We start from the raw sequence: 19,653 nt of genomic DNA, 5'->3' as shown, positions 1-19,653 counted from the left end.
TCCTATCTCCTCTTCTGCTCGTAGAGCTCGCGAGCAGCTCTCGTCCTTTTGTGCAGCGCCGTTTTGTATGCCTCTTGTTTCGCTGCGTGAGCTTGCCGGCATTCGTCGTCAAACCAGGGGTTTCGCTGTGGTGGCCGTGTAAAACCTAGCACTTCAGAGGCGGCATCTCTGATGGCTGCAAGGCAATGTTGCCACTGGTTTTCAATGCTTAATGCAGCAAGCATAGGACTCCTTAGGAGGTTATTAGAGACTCGATCGGAAAAGGACATGGCAGTCTCTTGCGATTGTAGCCGTCTAACGTCGAATCTTCTCACAGTACTTCCTTGTTTTGGCTTGGATCGGGATATCCGTAGCCGTACCTTGGCTACAACGAGGTAGTGGTCCGAGTCAATGTTGGCCTCTCGGAATGTTCGGATATCCTGGATACTGGAGAAGTGTCGTGCGTCGATCGCAATGTGGTCAATCTGGTTGACGGTTGATTGATCAGGAGATTCCCATGTCCCCTTGTGGATATTAAGATGCGTGAACTGTGTACTAGCTACCAGAACGTCTCGCCCCGCAGACGAAATCGACGTTGAAATCATTAGAGCGTTTTTTTTAAATTAATTTTGTATACATACAATTTTTTAATTTTAGGTTAAAAGTATTTTTGGAATATAGTATCGAATTTCGAAAAAAAAAATGTTTAATAAAACTAAAATAAACACAATGACATTTTTGATCATTATGAGACAGTTTAAGAGCTTGTGCAGAAAATAATTATTGTAGAATTATTGAAATCTGTAGTTTTACAACAAAACTAGTATTAAAATGGTTTCAAGTTTTAAGATTTTCAGAAATTTTATTTAAATGTCAATTAAATTATTATTTTATAAATGCTGTTTTGATTTAATCAACATATAACACAAAATTTTAAAGCAGTTTTGAAAAAACTCAATGATATGGGCGTTAATAACTCTTAAGAAGTTTTTTTTCACAAAATGGTCTGAGAATAACCTACCAAGAATACAATCCTTTATTAATATTATTAATTTTTGCTTCTCAGTCCATCCTTCTTGTCACAATGGGCCAATATTGTAAAAGACGTTTTATGTGGAAGTAGTTACAAGGCTGGAGAGTCTTTTAAGCTCCTTTTTACCACGGTAAAATATACATATGTATTCATGTACATACATACATGACTATCAAATTCTCTGTAAGAAGACGATTGAAGCTCCAAGAACCGATGTTGTTTTGAAAATATATTCAATCCTTTTGGATGAAGTAGCATTATTATATGAGTGCAGTATTTGTAAAAAGACGCAGTCTTGGACTAAGAACCGAACACTTCATAATCAGTAAAGTTTTTTAACTCACTTAAGATGCACGGAGCGCCCTTACATAAGCTCCAAGTGAAATAAGGCGTGCCAGTAATGCTTATGCGAAATTTAGATGCCCCTCAATTATGTAAGGGTACAAGACTTCGTGTCAGATAACTTGGTTAAAACGTTGTTTGTGCTAATATCTTAAAGATAATTTCCAATAATTTCTAAAAATCTCCCATTCAAAAGCTTCAATTCCCCATTAAAGTTAGTTTCGCTAAGACAATTAATAAGGCGCAAAACCAAACACTAAAAGAAGAGGGGGTGAACCTAACCTAAAAACAACGTGCTTCTCAAAAGGACAGATATATAGGTTGCGTTTTCGAGGATGTCGAATGACGTGAATCTTTTCATTCTTTCATCTAATAAAAACACATTTTATATATGTAGTTAGTTAATTAGGAACCTAGTGACTTGCAACTCTAAAAGTCTCAATATATACATGCATTAACCTTTTAAACTGTTCTTTTAGTCCAAACCTCGTATTTTTCGTCAAGATAAGGTATAAAGGCTTGAACTCTTTCTGTGGTTTCTCAAATACCCTTGATCTTGTTTTTGTTAATGCTTGTGACGTTTAATAATAGCTGAAGTCAAAAGGAGAGACCTTTCTTTGATATCTCTCAAAAAGTTAGTAAAATCAATACCAGTCCGATTACAAAAAGTCATCAGTGACAAGGAAAATTTATTTTTTCAATTGTGTATGCCTTTATTTTAGTTATTTTTTGTTTGCCAGGCCAATTTTTAGCATTAATGTTGCTCGCCATACATTTAAACAAAATAATAAAAACTATAGAATTAACGTCAACTATTTGATTTTTTCAAAGCTCATGTTTATATCATTTCTACGTAACATAATTTTCATTTTTTTTTCATTGATAAACAAGTTTACAAATAAAAATATTTCCCTTTTTTCAAAATAATTTGTCTGGCCATTGAACACAATTTCCTCAAAAAGTAACTTTCAGATGAATGACAAATGTTGATCTGTTGAGATCTATAAAAAGTAAATCATATTTACAAACTAAAAGCCGATAGCAAATTCTTGAACTTCTAATATGTATGTACATACAAATGTAGATAGATTGATAGATATTTGTATAAAATCCTTATTTGCTTTTACTTGGATTTGTTTGTATTCTATTTCCTTTCAAAAAACGATTCCACAGAAAAAACTCAAAAACCTAAACGTTTGCATTTTGATTTCTTAAAATAAAATTGTATTAAGTATCAAAAGTTTAAATCTATAGAAATATTTAGGGTGAGAGATGATGAACTTGTTAAAAAATATTTCACTATTGATCAGAATCCAAGAGCCAAAAGCAGCCAAGTGAACAATGCGAGTTGCAACACACTAATTTGAATGCACCAATTTTGTTGTCATGAATTTAATGTTTTCATTAGTTTATGTTTTATTTATGATACCAATACATTGATGTTACACTAGATTAGTTCCTGATGAAAATTTATCCCTGATTGGAAAGAGACAGTTAAAGCCAGTTTTTCTTCTCACGTATATTTAACGTGAGTTCCATACCCAAACATTCTCAATTAAGTTGAGGTCGGGTACATTTCATGGCCACGGCTCTTTCCTCAACACGAAAGTTTTGGATCGGCGGGTTATATTGTTGAAAAACTCACTGGAGAAGTCCAAAAAGTTATTTTACTGAGGGAAGAGCTTAATGTAAATCCCACATCATTCTGTTCGAAACGAAAACCAATTTGAAAGCACAATAGAATGAAATGGCCAGCCACACTATTACTCCCCCTTACTTTGAAAGATGCCAGGCCATCTAAATTATTTTTGTTTTCCACCGAAAACACTATTTTTCGCCAATGTTAAATCACAAGCAACTTGTGTATTCCATTACATGTGAAGGCGTGCGAGTTCCAAGCGCTGTTGTTTTGTGGAACTGTTACGTGGTTTATTTTTTTATCTGTTTGTGCTGTACACTTAAAATAGCTCGAAGTTGCCCACACTATTTCTCTGATGTTGGTAGTGTTGCCTGGATATGAACAATCCGCATTTAAATTTTCCTTAGGATATAAATGCTGCCTTTATATTTTCCCCTATTAGGAAGGATTTCTAAAATAACTGTGAACCACATAATCATTTTGTGATTTTTTTGCAGTTTAACATAGAGCAAGTTCAGACAGCATAAGGGGCTTCATTTGCAGTCAACTGTATTATTTAAACATAATTTTTGACCAAGGCCGCTAGTTAGTTCTTCAAGTGTCATAAACTTACTTATACTTACCTCTGCCTACAGTTCGTCTTACGAGTACAAAAACTATCAACAAAATTACTGTCTAAAAAACGCTTCCCAGGCAAGCTACAAATCCATCGCAGTTTGTATTTTGTATTGTAAAAAAATAGTTCTTATTTCTTTTCCAATTTGATAATGAACCCTTTATACAAAACATTAAATTCTATAGAAAATAAGTAAACAATAAAGGTATACAGTTCAGTTTGCGGTTGAATGACAAAAAAAAAAAAAAAAAAAAAAAACATTTTCAATCATCATTTTGACATAAGTAGAGTTGACTTGGTAGTCATGTAGATTTTTCTTGACTATCCTTCAAGTCAACTTCCCAACAAAATTGAATTTTATTTAAAAAGCTTACTATAAATTTGTCCCGAAATTAGTGAAATTAAAAGCAAACATAATTTTTTAAATCTGACTTTTAGTTTTCTAAAAGTCAGCATTTAAATAGCAATTACTCGAAAACTATAAAAATGCGGTACAGACAAGTTAATAAAATTGACCTAAAATTTAACAATATTCAGTTTGGACCATCCTTTACGGGATACCCTGTATACATGTGTACATATGTGTATTTATGTATCGTATGCTTGTACATATATTGACCCTTAAATAGATGTTATGACAAGGTATTAATGAATTAAATTTGAATTTGTCAACTGTCTATTCACTAATAATGCATCAATTTTTCATCGATCATAAAAGTCAAGTCCGAACGTACAATAGCTTAACGTACAAACGTTCGAACATATTTCTTTTGACCTTAAAACGTCGAATAATGTCAACAATTTTCAATTTTTGAAAAATAAGTACCTAAAAAAACGTCTTCCGCTGCATCATGGGCACATCAGCCGGAAAAGGAAGAAATTGGTTTTATGTTTTCAAAGTAAACATTCTCATGAAATAGAGCGCAATAGATTCTCTGTCATACGATATTCAAAAAAATTGGAATTTTTTTGAGATCATGGGGAATTTTAACCAAAAAATTGGTTGAAAAGTTAAGCCTCGGAGGAATCTACAGTAAATATATTGATTTGATCTCGTCTTTTCGTTTTGTTTTTAACGGAAGAACTCGTCAAATATTTTATTTTTGAAACATAATGGAGCTCCATTTTAAAAATAAGGACTGAGACGTTTCATATAGTGCTTTTAATAATATGGACCTAAATTATAGTTTGGCGCGTAGCTTAAAAGGCTACGCGCCAAACTATAATTTATTTGATTGAATAAAAATGAAACAACATTTACAAATAATATGCTATCAATTAAGGCAAAAACTTTGGAATCACCATATTTTTAGAATTAACAAATAAGATTAAGCAATAAGACAATTGTTCCAGAATTTAAGTGTTTGATGTAGTAACCAAAACCACCTTGTGGCACATTTTAAGGAATAATTAGAATTATGGCACCGGCTGTATGACATGTAGCGCTGTGTTTGTAAAACCACATGCTGTCTGTTTCCAAAACAGATCAAATCAAAAGAAAATTGTTGTCATCTAGTTTTAAGACTGTATCCAAAAAAAAAAACAGCAACACATTTTGAGATGTGTAGAAGTTTCGTATATTTAAATTCCGGGAAGGCCCTTTTACCTCCAATCCGCCACTGGTACACTCATCCACAAACACACCACGTCATTCCATTTTATACAAAATTCTAACTCATAAATAAATTGCCATATCGTAATCGCAACCTACCTCGAACTTTGTAGCCTCTGTTAATTTTGTTGTGCTTGCTTCCCAGGCGACATTTTATCCTTGTTAATTTTATTTTGAGTCTTCTTCCTGTTTTTTTTTTTTTTTTAATTACTCTTGTCGATAGATGGAACTAGGTGAGTTATGTGCGAACATAATTAATAGGTGTTTACTATAGTATTTTTATTCTTGTTGTTTCTATTTTAAAACTTCTATGGTGTAATCCAGATCCATGAAAACGATTGCTGTGATTGTAATCCATGTAATCAGTTATCCTAGCTTGTTTTTTTTCTTTGTCCGTTTATGGAGGCTATTTTTAAACTCTGTGAAAAACACGTTAAGGTACTTTTTGTGTATGCATGTGTATATGCACGGGTGTTATTTTTAGGAGCTAATTTGTTTACAGAGGAAGAATTTTCAAGACACTCAGACGAAGGGAAAAAATAATTGGTAAGAAATTATTCAGTCCACTTATTAAAAACTTAAGTAGCTCTTGTAACTATTTAACTATTTAACTAATAACTTCATTTATAAAATAACTTCACAAGTTGAGGAAAAAGATGCAAGGAGAGTAAGCCCAAAATGTATACCTAGGAGTTTAACATTTTCTCAATAACAAAACACCTTTATAATATCAAGTTTTACGATGTCACGGGAAATTCTTTTTTTTAATTTTTTATAAACTTCATATGGTCAATAATAAACATGACACTTTGAAGTTTTATAATACTAATTTTTGCACTTTAATTCTCCAGAGTTGAACATATTTTTCACGCAAGTTCTATTTTGTCCGAACGTTATGAAAATATCTCGCAGACTGGATGGTGCGAAAACTTACTCTTGGTTTGTGCTTTTCCTTGTTTTTGACTTGCATATATTGCTTCTTGCATAAATAGAGAGTGGATCCTGTCCTGCGTGGAATCTATTCTCTTAAGCTAAACATTCAACGTATTGTATAACCACCCACTATTTGAGATTATACAAAACAAATTCCGGGGTACGAGCTCGTTATTTTAAGGACATAATAGCGATGGTACCTATGTACATATCAGTGCTCTTTAGCTCTGCTCCAATAACAACCAACAAAAATATCTATCTAAATCCTTTTCATACATGTTATTTCTGTTTTGAATCCTTACTACCGCGTGTTTAAGAGCTTTTTTGGCATCTCAATATAATGGTTTAGAGCTTTTACCATGTGCCAGTGACTTTTGTTTGTTAGATGTCGAATATATTCATCAGCCAAGAATGAAAATAACAAACATTTTTAAAGGGCGACGACGCAAGTTGTCCTCTTAACTCTATTTTCATTTGACCTTTCGTATTATAATTGAAATTGAAAGCAGTGTTACCGTTTTAAAACTTTATATAGGGTATCGCATGGACACCATATCAAAAAACCCCGAAAAGATATTTTGAGTAGAAAAACTCGTGACTTATCTACTTTTCTCGTTGTTTAAGGTAATAACGCTGGCATTTGGCACCTGTCAAATGAAGCACCATAATAATATAGTCAAATGTTTGCCTTTTAAAGGTATTGATTTCCAAACAATGCTTGAAATACGTTTAAATACATTAAACATTTCTTTACAAGTGGTAATTCAAATGTAGCATTACATGGTCAATTATAGCTTTATTTTATTTGGTCGTGCGATTTGCCACTGTTAGTTTTTTTCTTTAAGGCTACGGAAACACAATATGTTTGTAAATAATTCCCGAACTGTAGACACATACAAAAACAACGAACATCCAAATCGAATAATTGCAGTGTTAGAAAATATAATAGAAACAGGTGTCGTAGCATGTTAAAGAGCTAGAACTTTATAAGTAAAAGTGGGTCTGTTAAAACGGCATTGGCTGTAGGTAAAAGCCATCTTTTTGTTGTTTATTCTCTCTTGTCTAGAATGTAAATAACTGTTTTATACTTTTTATTTGAAAAGAAAATAGAAACAAAATCACTTTTTGCTCTTTTTTGTAAGTTTATTAGGTATCATATAAAACTGCCTCACATTTCCGTTGCATTGAGTCAACCAGCTTTTACAAATTTGGTTTGGTATGGAGAATCGTGGATCCTGTATGTTTCTCCATTATTCGTCTATATTTTCGTATTCAACCTTCCAATTTTTCATCCATGAGTTTGCTAGCTAAGACGCATGTTTGGAGTCATTATCCTGGATGAATTTCCATTTCACAAGCATGTTCTCCTCAGCATATGGCAGCATTTTATCATTAAGGATCTGAACGTAGTCCACAGCACATCTTTTGTTTTTTATCTAAAAAAGTCCTACGGCTATGGTAATTGTTGATAAATGACAATCAAAATGATTGAATTTGATCTACGTAGGGTGATAGTCAAATTGATACTTTAAAAGCTGTCGCAAAAAAATGTAATAGCCATTTTCAAACAAATACTTGTTAATTCCGAATAGAGCTACCAGATGCTTACACAAACGACTGGAAAATTTTCTTAGTTCACTTTGTTTCTTTAAAAAATCACATTCCACACACCGACAAAGCTTACGACATTGGAAAAAAGGAAGAAAAGTAAGAATTTTATTCAAAATCAGCCAAATCGATACTTTTATTTAGATATTTTATAAGAATCAATCTGAATCTGAAATTGTTCAACTGAATTGAACTGAGTTGAATCACCTTACACAGACGGAATGAAAATGATAGTCAATTTGACTATCAACTTAGCCCATTCCACCCCAACCAAACATCATAAGGCTGCCACTGACAAGCTTTATTTTTTTTGTGGTAAACTTGGAATCAAACTCGGAGCCTTTTGGCTTCTGATCTTTCTTGGACTTTCGGCTTTCAAACCGACATAAATGAAACGATTTCTAATTGTTCGACTTGTTACTTTTGCATTTGTTTTATTTTTGTTTCCTCCGATGAACAAAACGGATTCTTTTTGGAATGGCGAATAATAATCTTATCGAAACGCTCACTTGTTCATATTTTTCTATCTCCTGTTTCCTCTTTTGGAAGGGCATTGAGATGGAAAGCAGAAAATCCTTTTTTTTTTAGCACTTTATTTACTTCGCGATTTCGTCCATTTTTCCCATTGTTTGTTTTTTTTTTCAGATTCAGTGGAGTGTGGACCGCGACCCCTTGTTCCAAAACAGTGCAAAAAAACGCTTAAGTTTTCGTAGATTATATTTAAAAAGAAGTATAGAACAGGTTAGTAAGCAAATTTGAATAAAACAAAGTCGTCATCGTCATATTAGAAATGACTCGTATCAAATGCGTACTAATGTTGTTTCTATTTTTTTTTCCAAAGGCAGTTATTTGCATTCTAGACCAAAATTAGAAAAATAACAAGAGTAACATTAATTATAAAGTTCTAGCTCTTTAACATACTTCCATATCTGTTTCTATTATTTTTTCCAACACTGTATATACAATTTTCATCGAAAATGTATCACTGTGTGCGTTTTATTAATTTTAATGTTGAAGCCGAAAAATTAATTGCCCGTCCCGATTTATTTAAGCTTGGTACCAACTTTTTTAAATTGCAGTTTTAATAACTGCCAATTTTTTAACAATTTAATATGATTGAGTATTAACGTAAAGGGGCATTTTAGTTTGAAAATTGTAATAATAGTCAGTCAAATTGAAGTAAAAAAGGGCCTGACTCCTTGAGCAGAGGCATTGTCTGTTGTTTTTAGAAAAACAAACCACTTCGATTGAGGCTTGTTTAAGAAGTCTAATCCCAATTTTGCAACACCAAAGATATTACTGTAATTTTTTAATTGTTTTTGCTAATATCTCGGTTTTAACAAATCATATAGTTAAATAAACTAGTTCGTATAATATAATATACATACATATAAAGTTTCAGTGCTTTTTAAGTAATTTTTCTTGTGTTATAAATATACGTTTTCATTAAATTTAAGTACAAAGCTTATTATGTGAATAGCTTTGAGGATCTTTTAAAAAACGAACCAAACTGTTTGTTAATTTTGTATTACTTTTTCCATTTTTCAACAAAACTTTTAAGTTTCTCTTGATTCAAATATTTGCTTTATCGAAAAATTTAAACAACCCGATTCGACTGCCTCAAACACATAACCCAGCAACATTTATCAGACCTCTTATTCATTACAGCACCAGATTACATTACATCACTACAAAAAATTAAAAAAGAACGTTATATATATTTATGTGTATACAAAATAATAGAAGTATCAACTAATCAAAATATATACTAAACAAAAAACTTGTAACCACTGCAAACATCAATAAACAACAAATCAACAAATTAATATACCTTCTTTCTAAAAACATTAATCAAACAAAATCAATTACTACAAATACTTAGCACAAACAGAAGGTTTTGCAATAAGATCAGCTCTTAGAGTACTAATGGCAGATATTTATTTAAATCATTTTGAAAACATAACAATATCCTATCAAAACATAATCCGCAATAAACAACACAAGAAAGTATCATATTCCAGATATGACGACACCTTCCTCATATTGAACGGAACATCAAAACAAATAGAAATGCTAACTCAGGGCGATTTTTTTTTATTAATGCTCAACTTGATTCAAACTCCCAAGCTGATGAACTTCAGAGTTGATAGTCTAAGTTACGTAGAAGAAATATCTACCCCCATCAGATATTTGATAATGACCAATATTTTATCAATGATATCTATTGAAATAATAATTTGCGCTTGGGTTGCCTACCAGACAGATTATTTAAAAACCTTTCATTTAAACGAAAAACAACAAATAGAATAGAGAATAGTTCAACGAATTTGCCTTTTTTTAATGGTTTTTGATTAAAAGGATTAAGTTTTGAATATTTGTTTGCCATGTTGTTATGGTTAACAAAAACATTCTTCCATTATAAATAAATCCAATGTCTATAATTCAAAAATTCTTGTCTTAATCCCATGATTCACTGCTTCCCAAGTTAAAAAGATTATTAAGGTTAATTTTTAACAGATAATGCATATTTATATTTACCCGTGTGTTTTTGGCATTCTATAAATAGTATAGTAAACAATTCCCAAAAAAACGCATAGACAGTAGTCAGATTTTCAAAATTGGTTCAACGGAAAGAATTTCTGTCAGAATAATAATTTAAAAAAAAAACACAAAAGTAAAAGAAAGTTTTGTGAAAATCAAGCGTTAAAATTATCTTAAAAAAAAACTAACTAGAACTAATAAAATGGACAATTTTCAAGAAGAATTGAAAAGAAAACATCTTGAAATTGAGATTTTATAAAAATAATTTATTTAACAATTGCAGGTTTGACATAAAATAAAAATTCAAGAAGGAGGTTTGTTCGTAGACTACTACATTAACATGTGGTACTGAAGGAAGCTCGTCTCAATTCTTTTAATAACTGAATCGAGTTGAAATGAGCTTGATTTGACTCGATTCCGGTCGGGGATCGAAGTCATATATGTTGCTGAACTATTCAGTTCTTTATAGTTTAACACGAATCAAACTATCTCACTTGCACTTTATAAGAAACGTCGAAACACCATTTGAATTTTAGAAAGTGCTGTCAAGCTTAATCATTTTTAAATCTTCTTGTGCGGTGGAAACACCAACAAGATTTATTTAATCTAAACTGAGATAAACCTTTAGTGGAAACATAGCAAAACATAATTATCTTTTCTATTCTTGGAAAATAAGCCCAGTCAGTCCATTTTCATTAACAAAATTAAATAATATCAACAGTAACAGATTGATTTTTTTTCGCCAATTGAAACGCATGTTTCTAAACGCACAACTACTCAACGAACACTACCATGAGATACAAATGCAATATCAATTCTACCAAAATTTGAGAACGAAATCACATAAGATCCATTCGAGACTCTTATAAATGTCAAAAACTCATTCGTAGTGGGATTCTACTTTAACTTTTATCGGTAGTATTCATACTTCGGATATCGTTTTTTTTTATTCGTGCAAAATCCTACTATACTATTGATAGATTTTCCAACAAAACACGGGTATTGATGCCCAGAAATTCTATGTATTAAAGAAATAAAATCAAAATATCTTAAAATCTGTATACTGGCTTTGTACATAAATCAACTAAGTACTAACATGGCACCACTTTAGCTCAAACGGCTCTTTATACTCAAACTTAAGAATAATGGGAAAATATAAATGTGAAAAAAGGAAGAATTCAAGAATATCAGATGATGTTTGCCCCGGAGGCCGCGTCGTTAGTTCATCCTCAAATCATTTAAAATTCTGCTTCAATTTAATAAATATACTTATGTTTTAAATCTTAAGAACAGTAAGTAGCTCGAACTAAAATTCATTTCAAATATGCTCTGCAACATCATCACGTGTCAGGTCACAAAAAACATCTGGCCAACACTAGATTTGAAACGTTCAAGGTGCTTGCTCTCTAAGCAGATCGCATATAAGCTCGATAATAGGTGTCATAACCGGACACTGTCTAATAGGAAAGTACGCCACGCGACTAGGCGTATTCTCAAATGACTTTTGGAGAAGCTGTATGGACGAGGAATAGGAGAAACAATTCTTCATCTTCTCTGTACATGCCCAGCGCTGGCTGAAAAACGAAAGAATTATCTACGAGAATTCTTCTTTAACGATCTAACCGATCTAAATTATATCAACATAATCAGCCTCTCACGTTTCGTAAGGGACTCAAACTGGTCCATTGGGTTTAGAGGAAGCCTCAAAGATTCATGTGGTAACACAATGGGCCATTAAACTGGCCTAAGTGTGTCCATTTCCATCTTGGACAGCCAAAATTCACCTTAATCCTAAGTTAAATTAACATAATAAATAGATAAATTGGGTGGCGCAACAGTCCATTTGAGAACTAGGGCCTAGTGACTGACAGCTCTCAACCATTCCTGTGTGCGAGTACTGTTGTCAGGGATGAAAGGGACCTACAGTTTTAAGCCGAATTCAAATGAAATTTAAGAAAGCAGTTTTCATGACAAGAATTACTCTTGAAGAATTTGTCAATTCCCGTGAAAAAAAAAAAACTTTAGGTGGCATCGCACTAACCATCATGCCACGGGTACTGCAAGTTAAATTAACATACGGCACAAAAATACACATGCAAAATATAATTTATTTCATGACAGAACCCTTTTAGAAATTGACATGCGATTGTTCTCTAACTCAATTAAACGTAGCCATAGAAAATTTAAAACGTGTGCCATTTTTGTTTTAAAAAAAGCTATTTAAAATATCTATGTCTTTTATTTCTTTTTAAAGGAAATATTTTAGATATCCACTTGTATTTATATTTGAAATATCATTTTTATCTATTAACGCCATTTCTTTTGGGTTTAATCAATTCCCCTTTTAAGCTACCTACGACCTCTAATACTCTGTCAACATTTTGACAGCTGTACACTATAAAACAAAAATATGATATTTATATAGAGCTGCGTGCCTACCACTGGGCCAAAATGCTTTGCTAAATTTAAACTTGATGGAAGCTAAATTTTAACTCGAGCTTTGGACGATTACTTATGTCGGCTTTCCGATGAACGGTGTGTCCATGTGGAAGTGGCCCAACTTGAAGACGACTTACAAGAAGCGTTTTTTTTGTAAGTGAATATGATATGATACATAAATAAACAGAATAAAGTCAATAGTCATTAAAAATATTTCAGTTAAGTCAGAGTTTCAAATTGTGAAATCTAGAAGACAGTTAGGTGATGCCAAAAGAAATAAATATTACGATTGTGAATATTTAGACTAGATTCAAGATTTAAAGGTTCCTAAAGATTTTGTTGTTGTTTTGACATTAATTTACAACAAACATTTTTAGTCAGATATCAGTTTTCTATGTTCAAATCTTGACAGCTTTCACATTCTATCGTCTTGCATCAAATTTCAAATTCAAGAATTTCAAGAAGGAATAGGAGTTGAAAATGTCATTAACAAACATTCAAAAACGAGTGATCAATCGTCAAGCAAAATTAAAAGTGTTTGATTTTCTTCAATCAAAGTGTATCTAATGTGTTTTACACTTACAATTCTATATAATAAAAAATATCTGCACCTTTCGAAATTCATTTACATAATTTTGAATTTCAGAGAAAATCGCAACTTCTGAACACACCCCTGCCAATGAATTCAAGAACTGCACTTAACGTAGCATATGTTTATTAAGAATACAAGTGATACAATACAAAAATTAAATTAAAAGTGAATTATATTAGTAAAAAAAGTTTTAAGCTTTGTATTTAAATAAAATAGCATTGCATAGTTTTCGAACATATCCATGAAATTTTACGAAAAAGTAAATTCGATTTGATATTACGCACACTTTCTTACATATAGTTACATATTGATTATGTAGACTAACCGAAATGTCAGCCGATGTTTATCATCTTTGTAATTTAGAGTAACCGTCAAATTGTTTGGGCAAAAACACTCTATATAAAGATATAAATCCCCGGTAGACATCTTGGTTTGCCTACAAGCTAAACCGGAAATCAGCCTCATAAACTTTTTCATAGTATGCGTGTAATTTCTCCTCTAATTTATTAAATTTCCCCAAAAACCTCAGTAAGTGTGTCTATGTATGCGTGAAAACACGTCAATTTTTCTCGTTGAATTCGTCCACATTACAAATACAACAATGTAAACAAATGGGTTTTGGAGGGTGATACGTACGAAGGATTTATATCTTTACTAGAGTGTTTTTGTGTTTGGGTATCATTTGATTACTTCTGTTTTCTGCATTTAAAGTGGTTTTGAAACATAAAATTTGTTTAGAAAGATTTAAGAAATTAAAAACAATGATAAAAATAAATTCATCTGAATGGACTGCTATTTATCTTGTACATAATGAACTAATTTATAAATCCTATAATGATTATGTTGAATGTAACCAAACATATAAGCTTAAGCCACAATTGTTTGATTTCAGTCCAAAGGTCCAGAAAACTACCGATGTGGAAGTACCTGCCTCTAAATCAAAGGCAAGGAAAAGAAAGTTGGGCATAGAAAATGTCAACCTTTTACCAGAAACCATCGAATTGAAACAATCTTGTGAATTTCTCGTTACAAAACTAAAAGAACTAACTGAAAACTTCAAATATTTTCAACGAAATAATGTCGAAAGTTTATCTCGAATCTGGGAAGAACCTATTGTATTTCCAAAGTTGCATGGTGCTAATGCTAGAAATAATTTTCAGACATTTAATCTAAACAACCAAGAATATCTGATACCGCCTCATTGTCAATTCTTCAATCATGATCTTCTTAAACTCGAAGAAATATCGGCAAGTTTGACGAAATTCGATTTTGTGGTCATAGATCCGCCTTGGAAAAATAAATATATTAAACGTATTAAAAAAGCCAAACAGGAACTTGGTTACAAAATGCTCGATAATGATATTTTAAGCGATATCCCTCTCAGTTCATTTATTCATTGTGATTCAATCGTTGCCGTTTGGTGTACCAATAGCAATCAACACCAACAAAAATTGCTAAACGAATTCTTCCCTCGGTGGGACTTGAAATTGATACATAAAATTATTTGGTTAAAATTAAATACCGCGGGTAGTTTGATTTGTGATATAAACGACGATAATAAGAAACAACCATATGAAGTTCTATTCATAGCAAGCCATAACGAATCCAAAAGGGATGTTAGTGAAAAAAAGAAACTGAAATATATTTTGAGTGTGCCAAGTATTATTCACTCCCACAAACCACCAATCCTTGAAATATTTCGTGATATTCTTCCACCCAATCCAAATTCACTTGAGTTATTTGCTAGATACCTGCAACCTGGCTTCACATCAATTGGCCTTGAAGTTCTCAAGCTAATGGATACACGTTTATATGGTCAAAATAATAAAGAACGAATAAGTTTGTAACAACAATGCCTTTTTGTTTTTTTTTTTTAATATTTTTAATTAAAAATGTGTTTAAAATACATAGACTACCAAATAATACAGGGAACATATCGCAATCTTTGCTGCTTTGTTCCTATTTTTCATTGCTTGGAACCTTAAACGCTTATATACCAATGCAAATTATTTAATTTTAAATAAGTTTACTAAAACTATGTCGGCCTTACTCAAATTTTCCCTTTTTATATACAAATTTTGAACAAAAATTAATATTTTAAGAATATCTCATTTATGCAAACTGAGACTTAATACATTTTAGTATCTTTATGAGAATGTGCAATAAGATGAAGTTGTTGAACTATTCTACCTGCCCACTTACAAAACAACGCAATGATTTCAGCCTTACCATTTTTACAATGCAGTATTATATTCTTAACTTTCTTTTCCTGAAATAAATGGTTAGTCTTCTATTTTTCGCATATTTAGCTTTCCAAATTTTCTACTATCTAAACGTCGACGATTCCAATTGTTTCTAGCTGTTTCTAAAATTTTTTAAGAGATCGAAGCCCTGCCTTTTATTTGAACGTTCGGAAGAAATATTTGCATATCAGAGCGGTATCGTCTACAAAACAAACCCGAAATGTAATTGCTAAGTCTACATTGAAAAGGTATCAATGTTCACGAAACTCGAAAAACACAATAGATTCGAAATAGAAAACTAGAAATCCAGCAAACCAATTTGACTTGGAGCCAAGTTTATATTAAATACAAAGATGTAAAGAAGGACAAAAGAATTCTTTCAGCAAGGCCATTGATTTTTTTTTTCATATTGAAATACTCTCCACTTTAACTCAATACTCATAAACATTTCCCAACATGTTTTTAACATTTTTCCAATTATTGATGGTTTTTGTGACTTCTGTCAATGCTTACTACTTCTTTATTCTTACTTAAAAAATAAATATTCGTACAGATGAAACATAAAGGGACATTAAAAGAACTGCAAAAACAGCAGCTTGAAAACGAGAAATTTTAAGGTGTTCATCTGATTCTTGTGATTCTAAGGCAACAAACGAAATTTGCAAACGCAAACTTTTTAACAGTTTTAAGAGGTATTAAAATTCGAGCCACTTTAAACGAATTTAACTTAAGAAAGAAACGCTTGTTGGACAAACTAGCAAGTTGAACTATATTAAAAGGCTATATCATACCAGAACTAATTTAAGATATTTATTAACAATCAAGGTGGAATGAAAGTACCAACTACCAAACTTATTTAAATCTAATCCAATAATAATTTTAATTTTTGTGTCTATTCAGTTGATTTTCAAAAAAAATTGATTTCTCCTCTTAGAAAGCTTTGCAAGTAAACAAAAGAAAAATTAGTGATTGGGTTTTGGATAATTCGTTTCAAATTCTTTTCTTAACATTTAAAGCTAGCACCAACAGATGGCACAATACCCATTAATATTTGAGAAAAATGTAAAAAGCATTTTCAAAAATGTGCGTTTTTAGTTAAAGCGGAGTTGGATATTTCGGATTTGTATTGTTGCATTGTTGCTTTTTACTTAATTCTTTTTTTTCAAGCTGTTAATATAATAATTAAGAGCATTAACAACTTTATGAATGTACAACATTGCTGTATTGCTATTTACAACATTTAAGCTATAGCATTAGGGCCAACATAAGTAATAGATTGAATCACGTAAACAACAGTCGTAAAAAGCTTTTGGAGAGAAAAGAAAAGGAGATTTGATTATTACGATTATCATAATTCGTTATTTTTTACGATTATCGTAATTTGTTAAACAGTTCCTGAGAACTAACATTAAAATAAAAATGTCGTAATTCATTTAACTTCTAAATATATCTCCTATCATCCCACGTATCGCCAAAAATAGAAACTAAATTATTAGTGTTTTTTTGTTTATATTTTATTAGTTTGACAAAATAAAATTAAAAGAATTAATACAGAAAGAAATGCGTGACGAAAGAACCTTCTTTGTAAAAGCAAAAATGTATGTGACATATTGATGAAGGGAATGAGAACAAAAAATAGAAAATATCTTATTCTTGAGCTGCAGCAGCACCAGGATGCATTGGCTCATTGTCCTTCCTTTTCTTAGATCCTGAGACAATATCATCAATACGAAGCAAAAGAATAGCAGTTTCGACAGCAGTCTTGTAGGTTTGCATCTTAACGGCTAGTGGTTCCCAAATAGCTTTAACATTCATATCGACAATTTGGCCAGTTTCACCATCAATTCCCCAGGCACATACTCCATCGCCGGAGTGGGAGGCGTGTTTGGCACGCAATGCGGTCAGAGTACGAATCGTATTAGCTCCGCAGTTTTGAGCCAAAGTACGTGGAATTATTTCCAAGGCTTGGGCAACAGCAGTGTAAGGCCCCTTCAGTTGCTTTCTTGTTAGCAATTGAGAGACAGCCATCTCAACAGCTCCACCACCAGCAACTAGTCTTGGTTCAAGGACTAAATTCCTAGCGACATGTAGAGCATCTTGCAAATTACGCTCAGTTTCGTTCAGGATGTCCTTTGAAGCTCCTCGTAAGAGGATGGTGCAGGCCTTTGGATCCTTACAGTTGGTGATGAAAGTGAAGTATTCGTCACCGATCTTTTTAACTTCAAATAGACCAGCTCCTGTTCCCACGTCTTTTTCTGTTAGTTCTTCTGTACGATTAATTATTGTGGCCCCACAGGCACGTGCTACACGCAAGTTATCTGTCTTCCTAAGGCGGCGAATAGCTGTTATGCCAGCTTTAAGCAAATAGTGTTGTGCCAGGTCGGAGACACCCTTCTCTGTGAAGACGATGTCAGGTTTGACAGCAATAACATCTGCACATATTTTTTGAACGTATTCTTCTTCAATTTGGAGCATTCTGGAGAAATCTTGTTCGCCAACAATTTCCACATTTGTCTGACTTTCGCCCTTTTTGTACTCCAAAGAACAGTCCAGCAAAACAATACGTGGATTCTCGATATAACGCCTCATTTTAGCGTGAGTCACATCTTTGTTGAGCATAACACCGCGCAAGACACACGAATCTTCAAGAGATCCCCCAGGAACCTTTTCGACTTTAGCATATCTAATAAAAAACAATAGTTTAAAATTTTAAAAACACCTTTGTCTTACTACCTACCGTTTAATATCAACTTCCAAACGGCCATTTTCGGTTAGAGTAACTGTTTTGACGGCGTCAAGAGCAATCTTTACTGCCAAATCAGACCACTTTCCAATAAATTTAGTTCCAACGCAAGCTTTAACTACTTCAGCCATACGTTCTTTGTTGTTCACATCTAATGGGATGCTCAGATCGTTCTGCAAGTGCTTAATGATGTCCTCCAATGCCTCACGATACGCACGAATGATTACAGTTGGATGATATTGCTGTTGCAGAAAGGGTTCAGCAACGGCGAGCATCTCTCCAGCCAAGACAATAACAGATGTTGTGCCATCACCAACTTCTTCATCCTGAGTGCGAGCGATTTCAATCATACTTTTCGCAGCTGGATGCTGGACAGTAATCTCACGGAGAATAGCATTTCCATCGTTTGTCATGACAATACCCCCCATTGGATCCATAAGCATTTTTAACATTGCTTGTGGACCCAAGCATGTTCGGATAACATCGGCAATTGCCTATAAATTAAAATTACTTATACTCCACATGTTTCTCAAAAAAAAAAACAAAAATGTTCTAGAAATCAATGGGCTTAAATGACAGACGGCGATGCACGATTACTCACCTTACCAGCATTGATGTTTTCCAGCTGAACTTTGCGGCCTGATTCTCGCTTTGTGTTTTGACCTAAAGTAACAATTTATTAGTTTTGTATTTATATTAAGTTGTAAATTTTTAAAATTACTCAAAACTAATATAGGTTGCTGTCCTCCAAACATGTTTAATTTAATTTAAATGGATAATGTTAGACTTCGAAGGAAAAGAAACTCGTGCTATCTGCGGCGATTCAAGATGACGAAAGGTTATGTATGTTCTACTTCTAGGCTGTCCCATAAGTTATGTTTGGTAAGCTGAATGTTAAAAACAATTTTTAGATTTTTCTGTCAAATATAACAATTGTTTTGTGGAACTTGAATTTGATGGTCAGATTACTAAACATGTATGAACGGAATATGGAACATACTGAATTGAAATAGGGTGTTGTCAAAATGAAAAAAAAAAACAATCCTATTAAGTAAGGTCGGTTCATGTTTTCTGTATTGTATAAACCATTTGGTAGCATGAACATTTCAAATTCAAGACTCTCTTAGGCTAGGCGCGCACATGCAACTTTTAGTTTCGAAACTGTTTGGTTTCTAAACTGAGCACTATGAATAGGACAGATTTGAAACAATTTCGTTTCGTGTATATGAGATAGAAAAAGTGAATAAATGTTTTCTGTGTATTGGTTTATTTCGTTGATTTCTTTTGGAGTTGCTTCTTTGCGCGACGTTTGGTTTATCCATTTTGCGGCTTC

The 19,653-nt window shown here is 32.5% G+C and overlaps 3 protein-coding genes across 3 annotated transcripts in view; 1 reads left to right on the top strand and 2 right to left on the bottom strand.

Moving 5' to 3' along the window:
- Positions 1–6,114, bottom strand: part of LOC129939981 (uncharacterized) — a 72,807-nt gene extending 66,693 nt beyond the window's left edge. Inside the window, exon 1 of the mRNA XM_056048192.1 lies at positions 5,321–6,114. The gene's annotated coding sequence lies outside the window, so the exon portion shown is untranslated. The remainder of the gene's footprint in view (positions 1–5,320) is intronic.
- Positions 6,115–14,043: 7,929 nt separating this feature from the next.
- Positions 14,044–15,189, top strand: LOC129939713 (N(6)-adenine-specific methyltransferase METTL4). Its single transcript, XM_056047828.1, has one exon. It carries the CDS (start codon positions 14,096–14,098, stop codon positions 15,179–15,181), a length of 1,086 nt encoding a protein of 361 aa, XP_055903803.1. The 5' UTR covers positions 14,044–14,095; the 3' UTR covers positions 15,182–15,189.
- Positions 15,190–17,066: 1,877 nt separating this feature from the next.
- LOC129940480 (T-complex protein 1 subunit gamma) lies at positions 17,067–19,197 on the bottom strand. The gene is made up of 4 exons (XM_056048830.1): positions 19,042–19,197; positions 18,922–18,983; positions 18,315–18,814; positions 17,067–18,260 (listed from the first exon to the last, which is right to left on the bottom strand). Exons 1-4 carry the CDS (start codon positions 19,073–19,075, stop codon positions 17,225–17,227), a joined length of 1,632 nt encoding a protein of 543 aa, XP_055904805.1. The 5' UTR covers positions 19,076–19,197; the 3' UTR covers positions 17,067–17,224.
- Positions 19,198–19,653: the final 456 nt, after the last annotated feature.

Source organism: Eupeodes corollae, chromosome 1, assembly GCF_945859685.1.
Source record: "Eupeodes corollae chromosome 1, idEupCoro1.1, whole genome shotgun sequence".
Lineage (NCBI taxonomy): Eukaryota > Metazoa > Arthropoda > Insecta > Diptera > Syrphidae > Eupeodes > Eupeodes corollae.
Note: the sequence above shows the minus strand (reverse complement) of the source record. Positions and strands in the feature narration are given on the sequence as shown.

Coding starts and splice junctions, on each gene's coding strand:
- LOC129940480 (XM_056048830.1), bottom strand. CDS start 19,075: ATGTTTGGAGGACAGCAACCTATATTAGTTTTGA. Junction 18,984..19,041: donor GCAACCTATATTAGTTTTGA/GTAATTTTAAAA, acceptor TTGTTACTTTAG/GTCAAAACACAAAGCGAGAA. Junction 18,261..18,314: donor TTGGAAGTTGATATTAAACG/GTAGGTAGTAAG, acceptor GTTTTTTATTAG/ATATGCTAAAGTCGAAAAGG.
- LOC129939713 (XM_056047828.1), top strand. CDS start 14,096: ATGATAAAAATAAATTCATCTGAATGGACTGCTATTTATCTTGTACAT.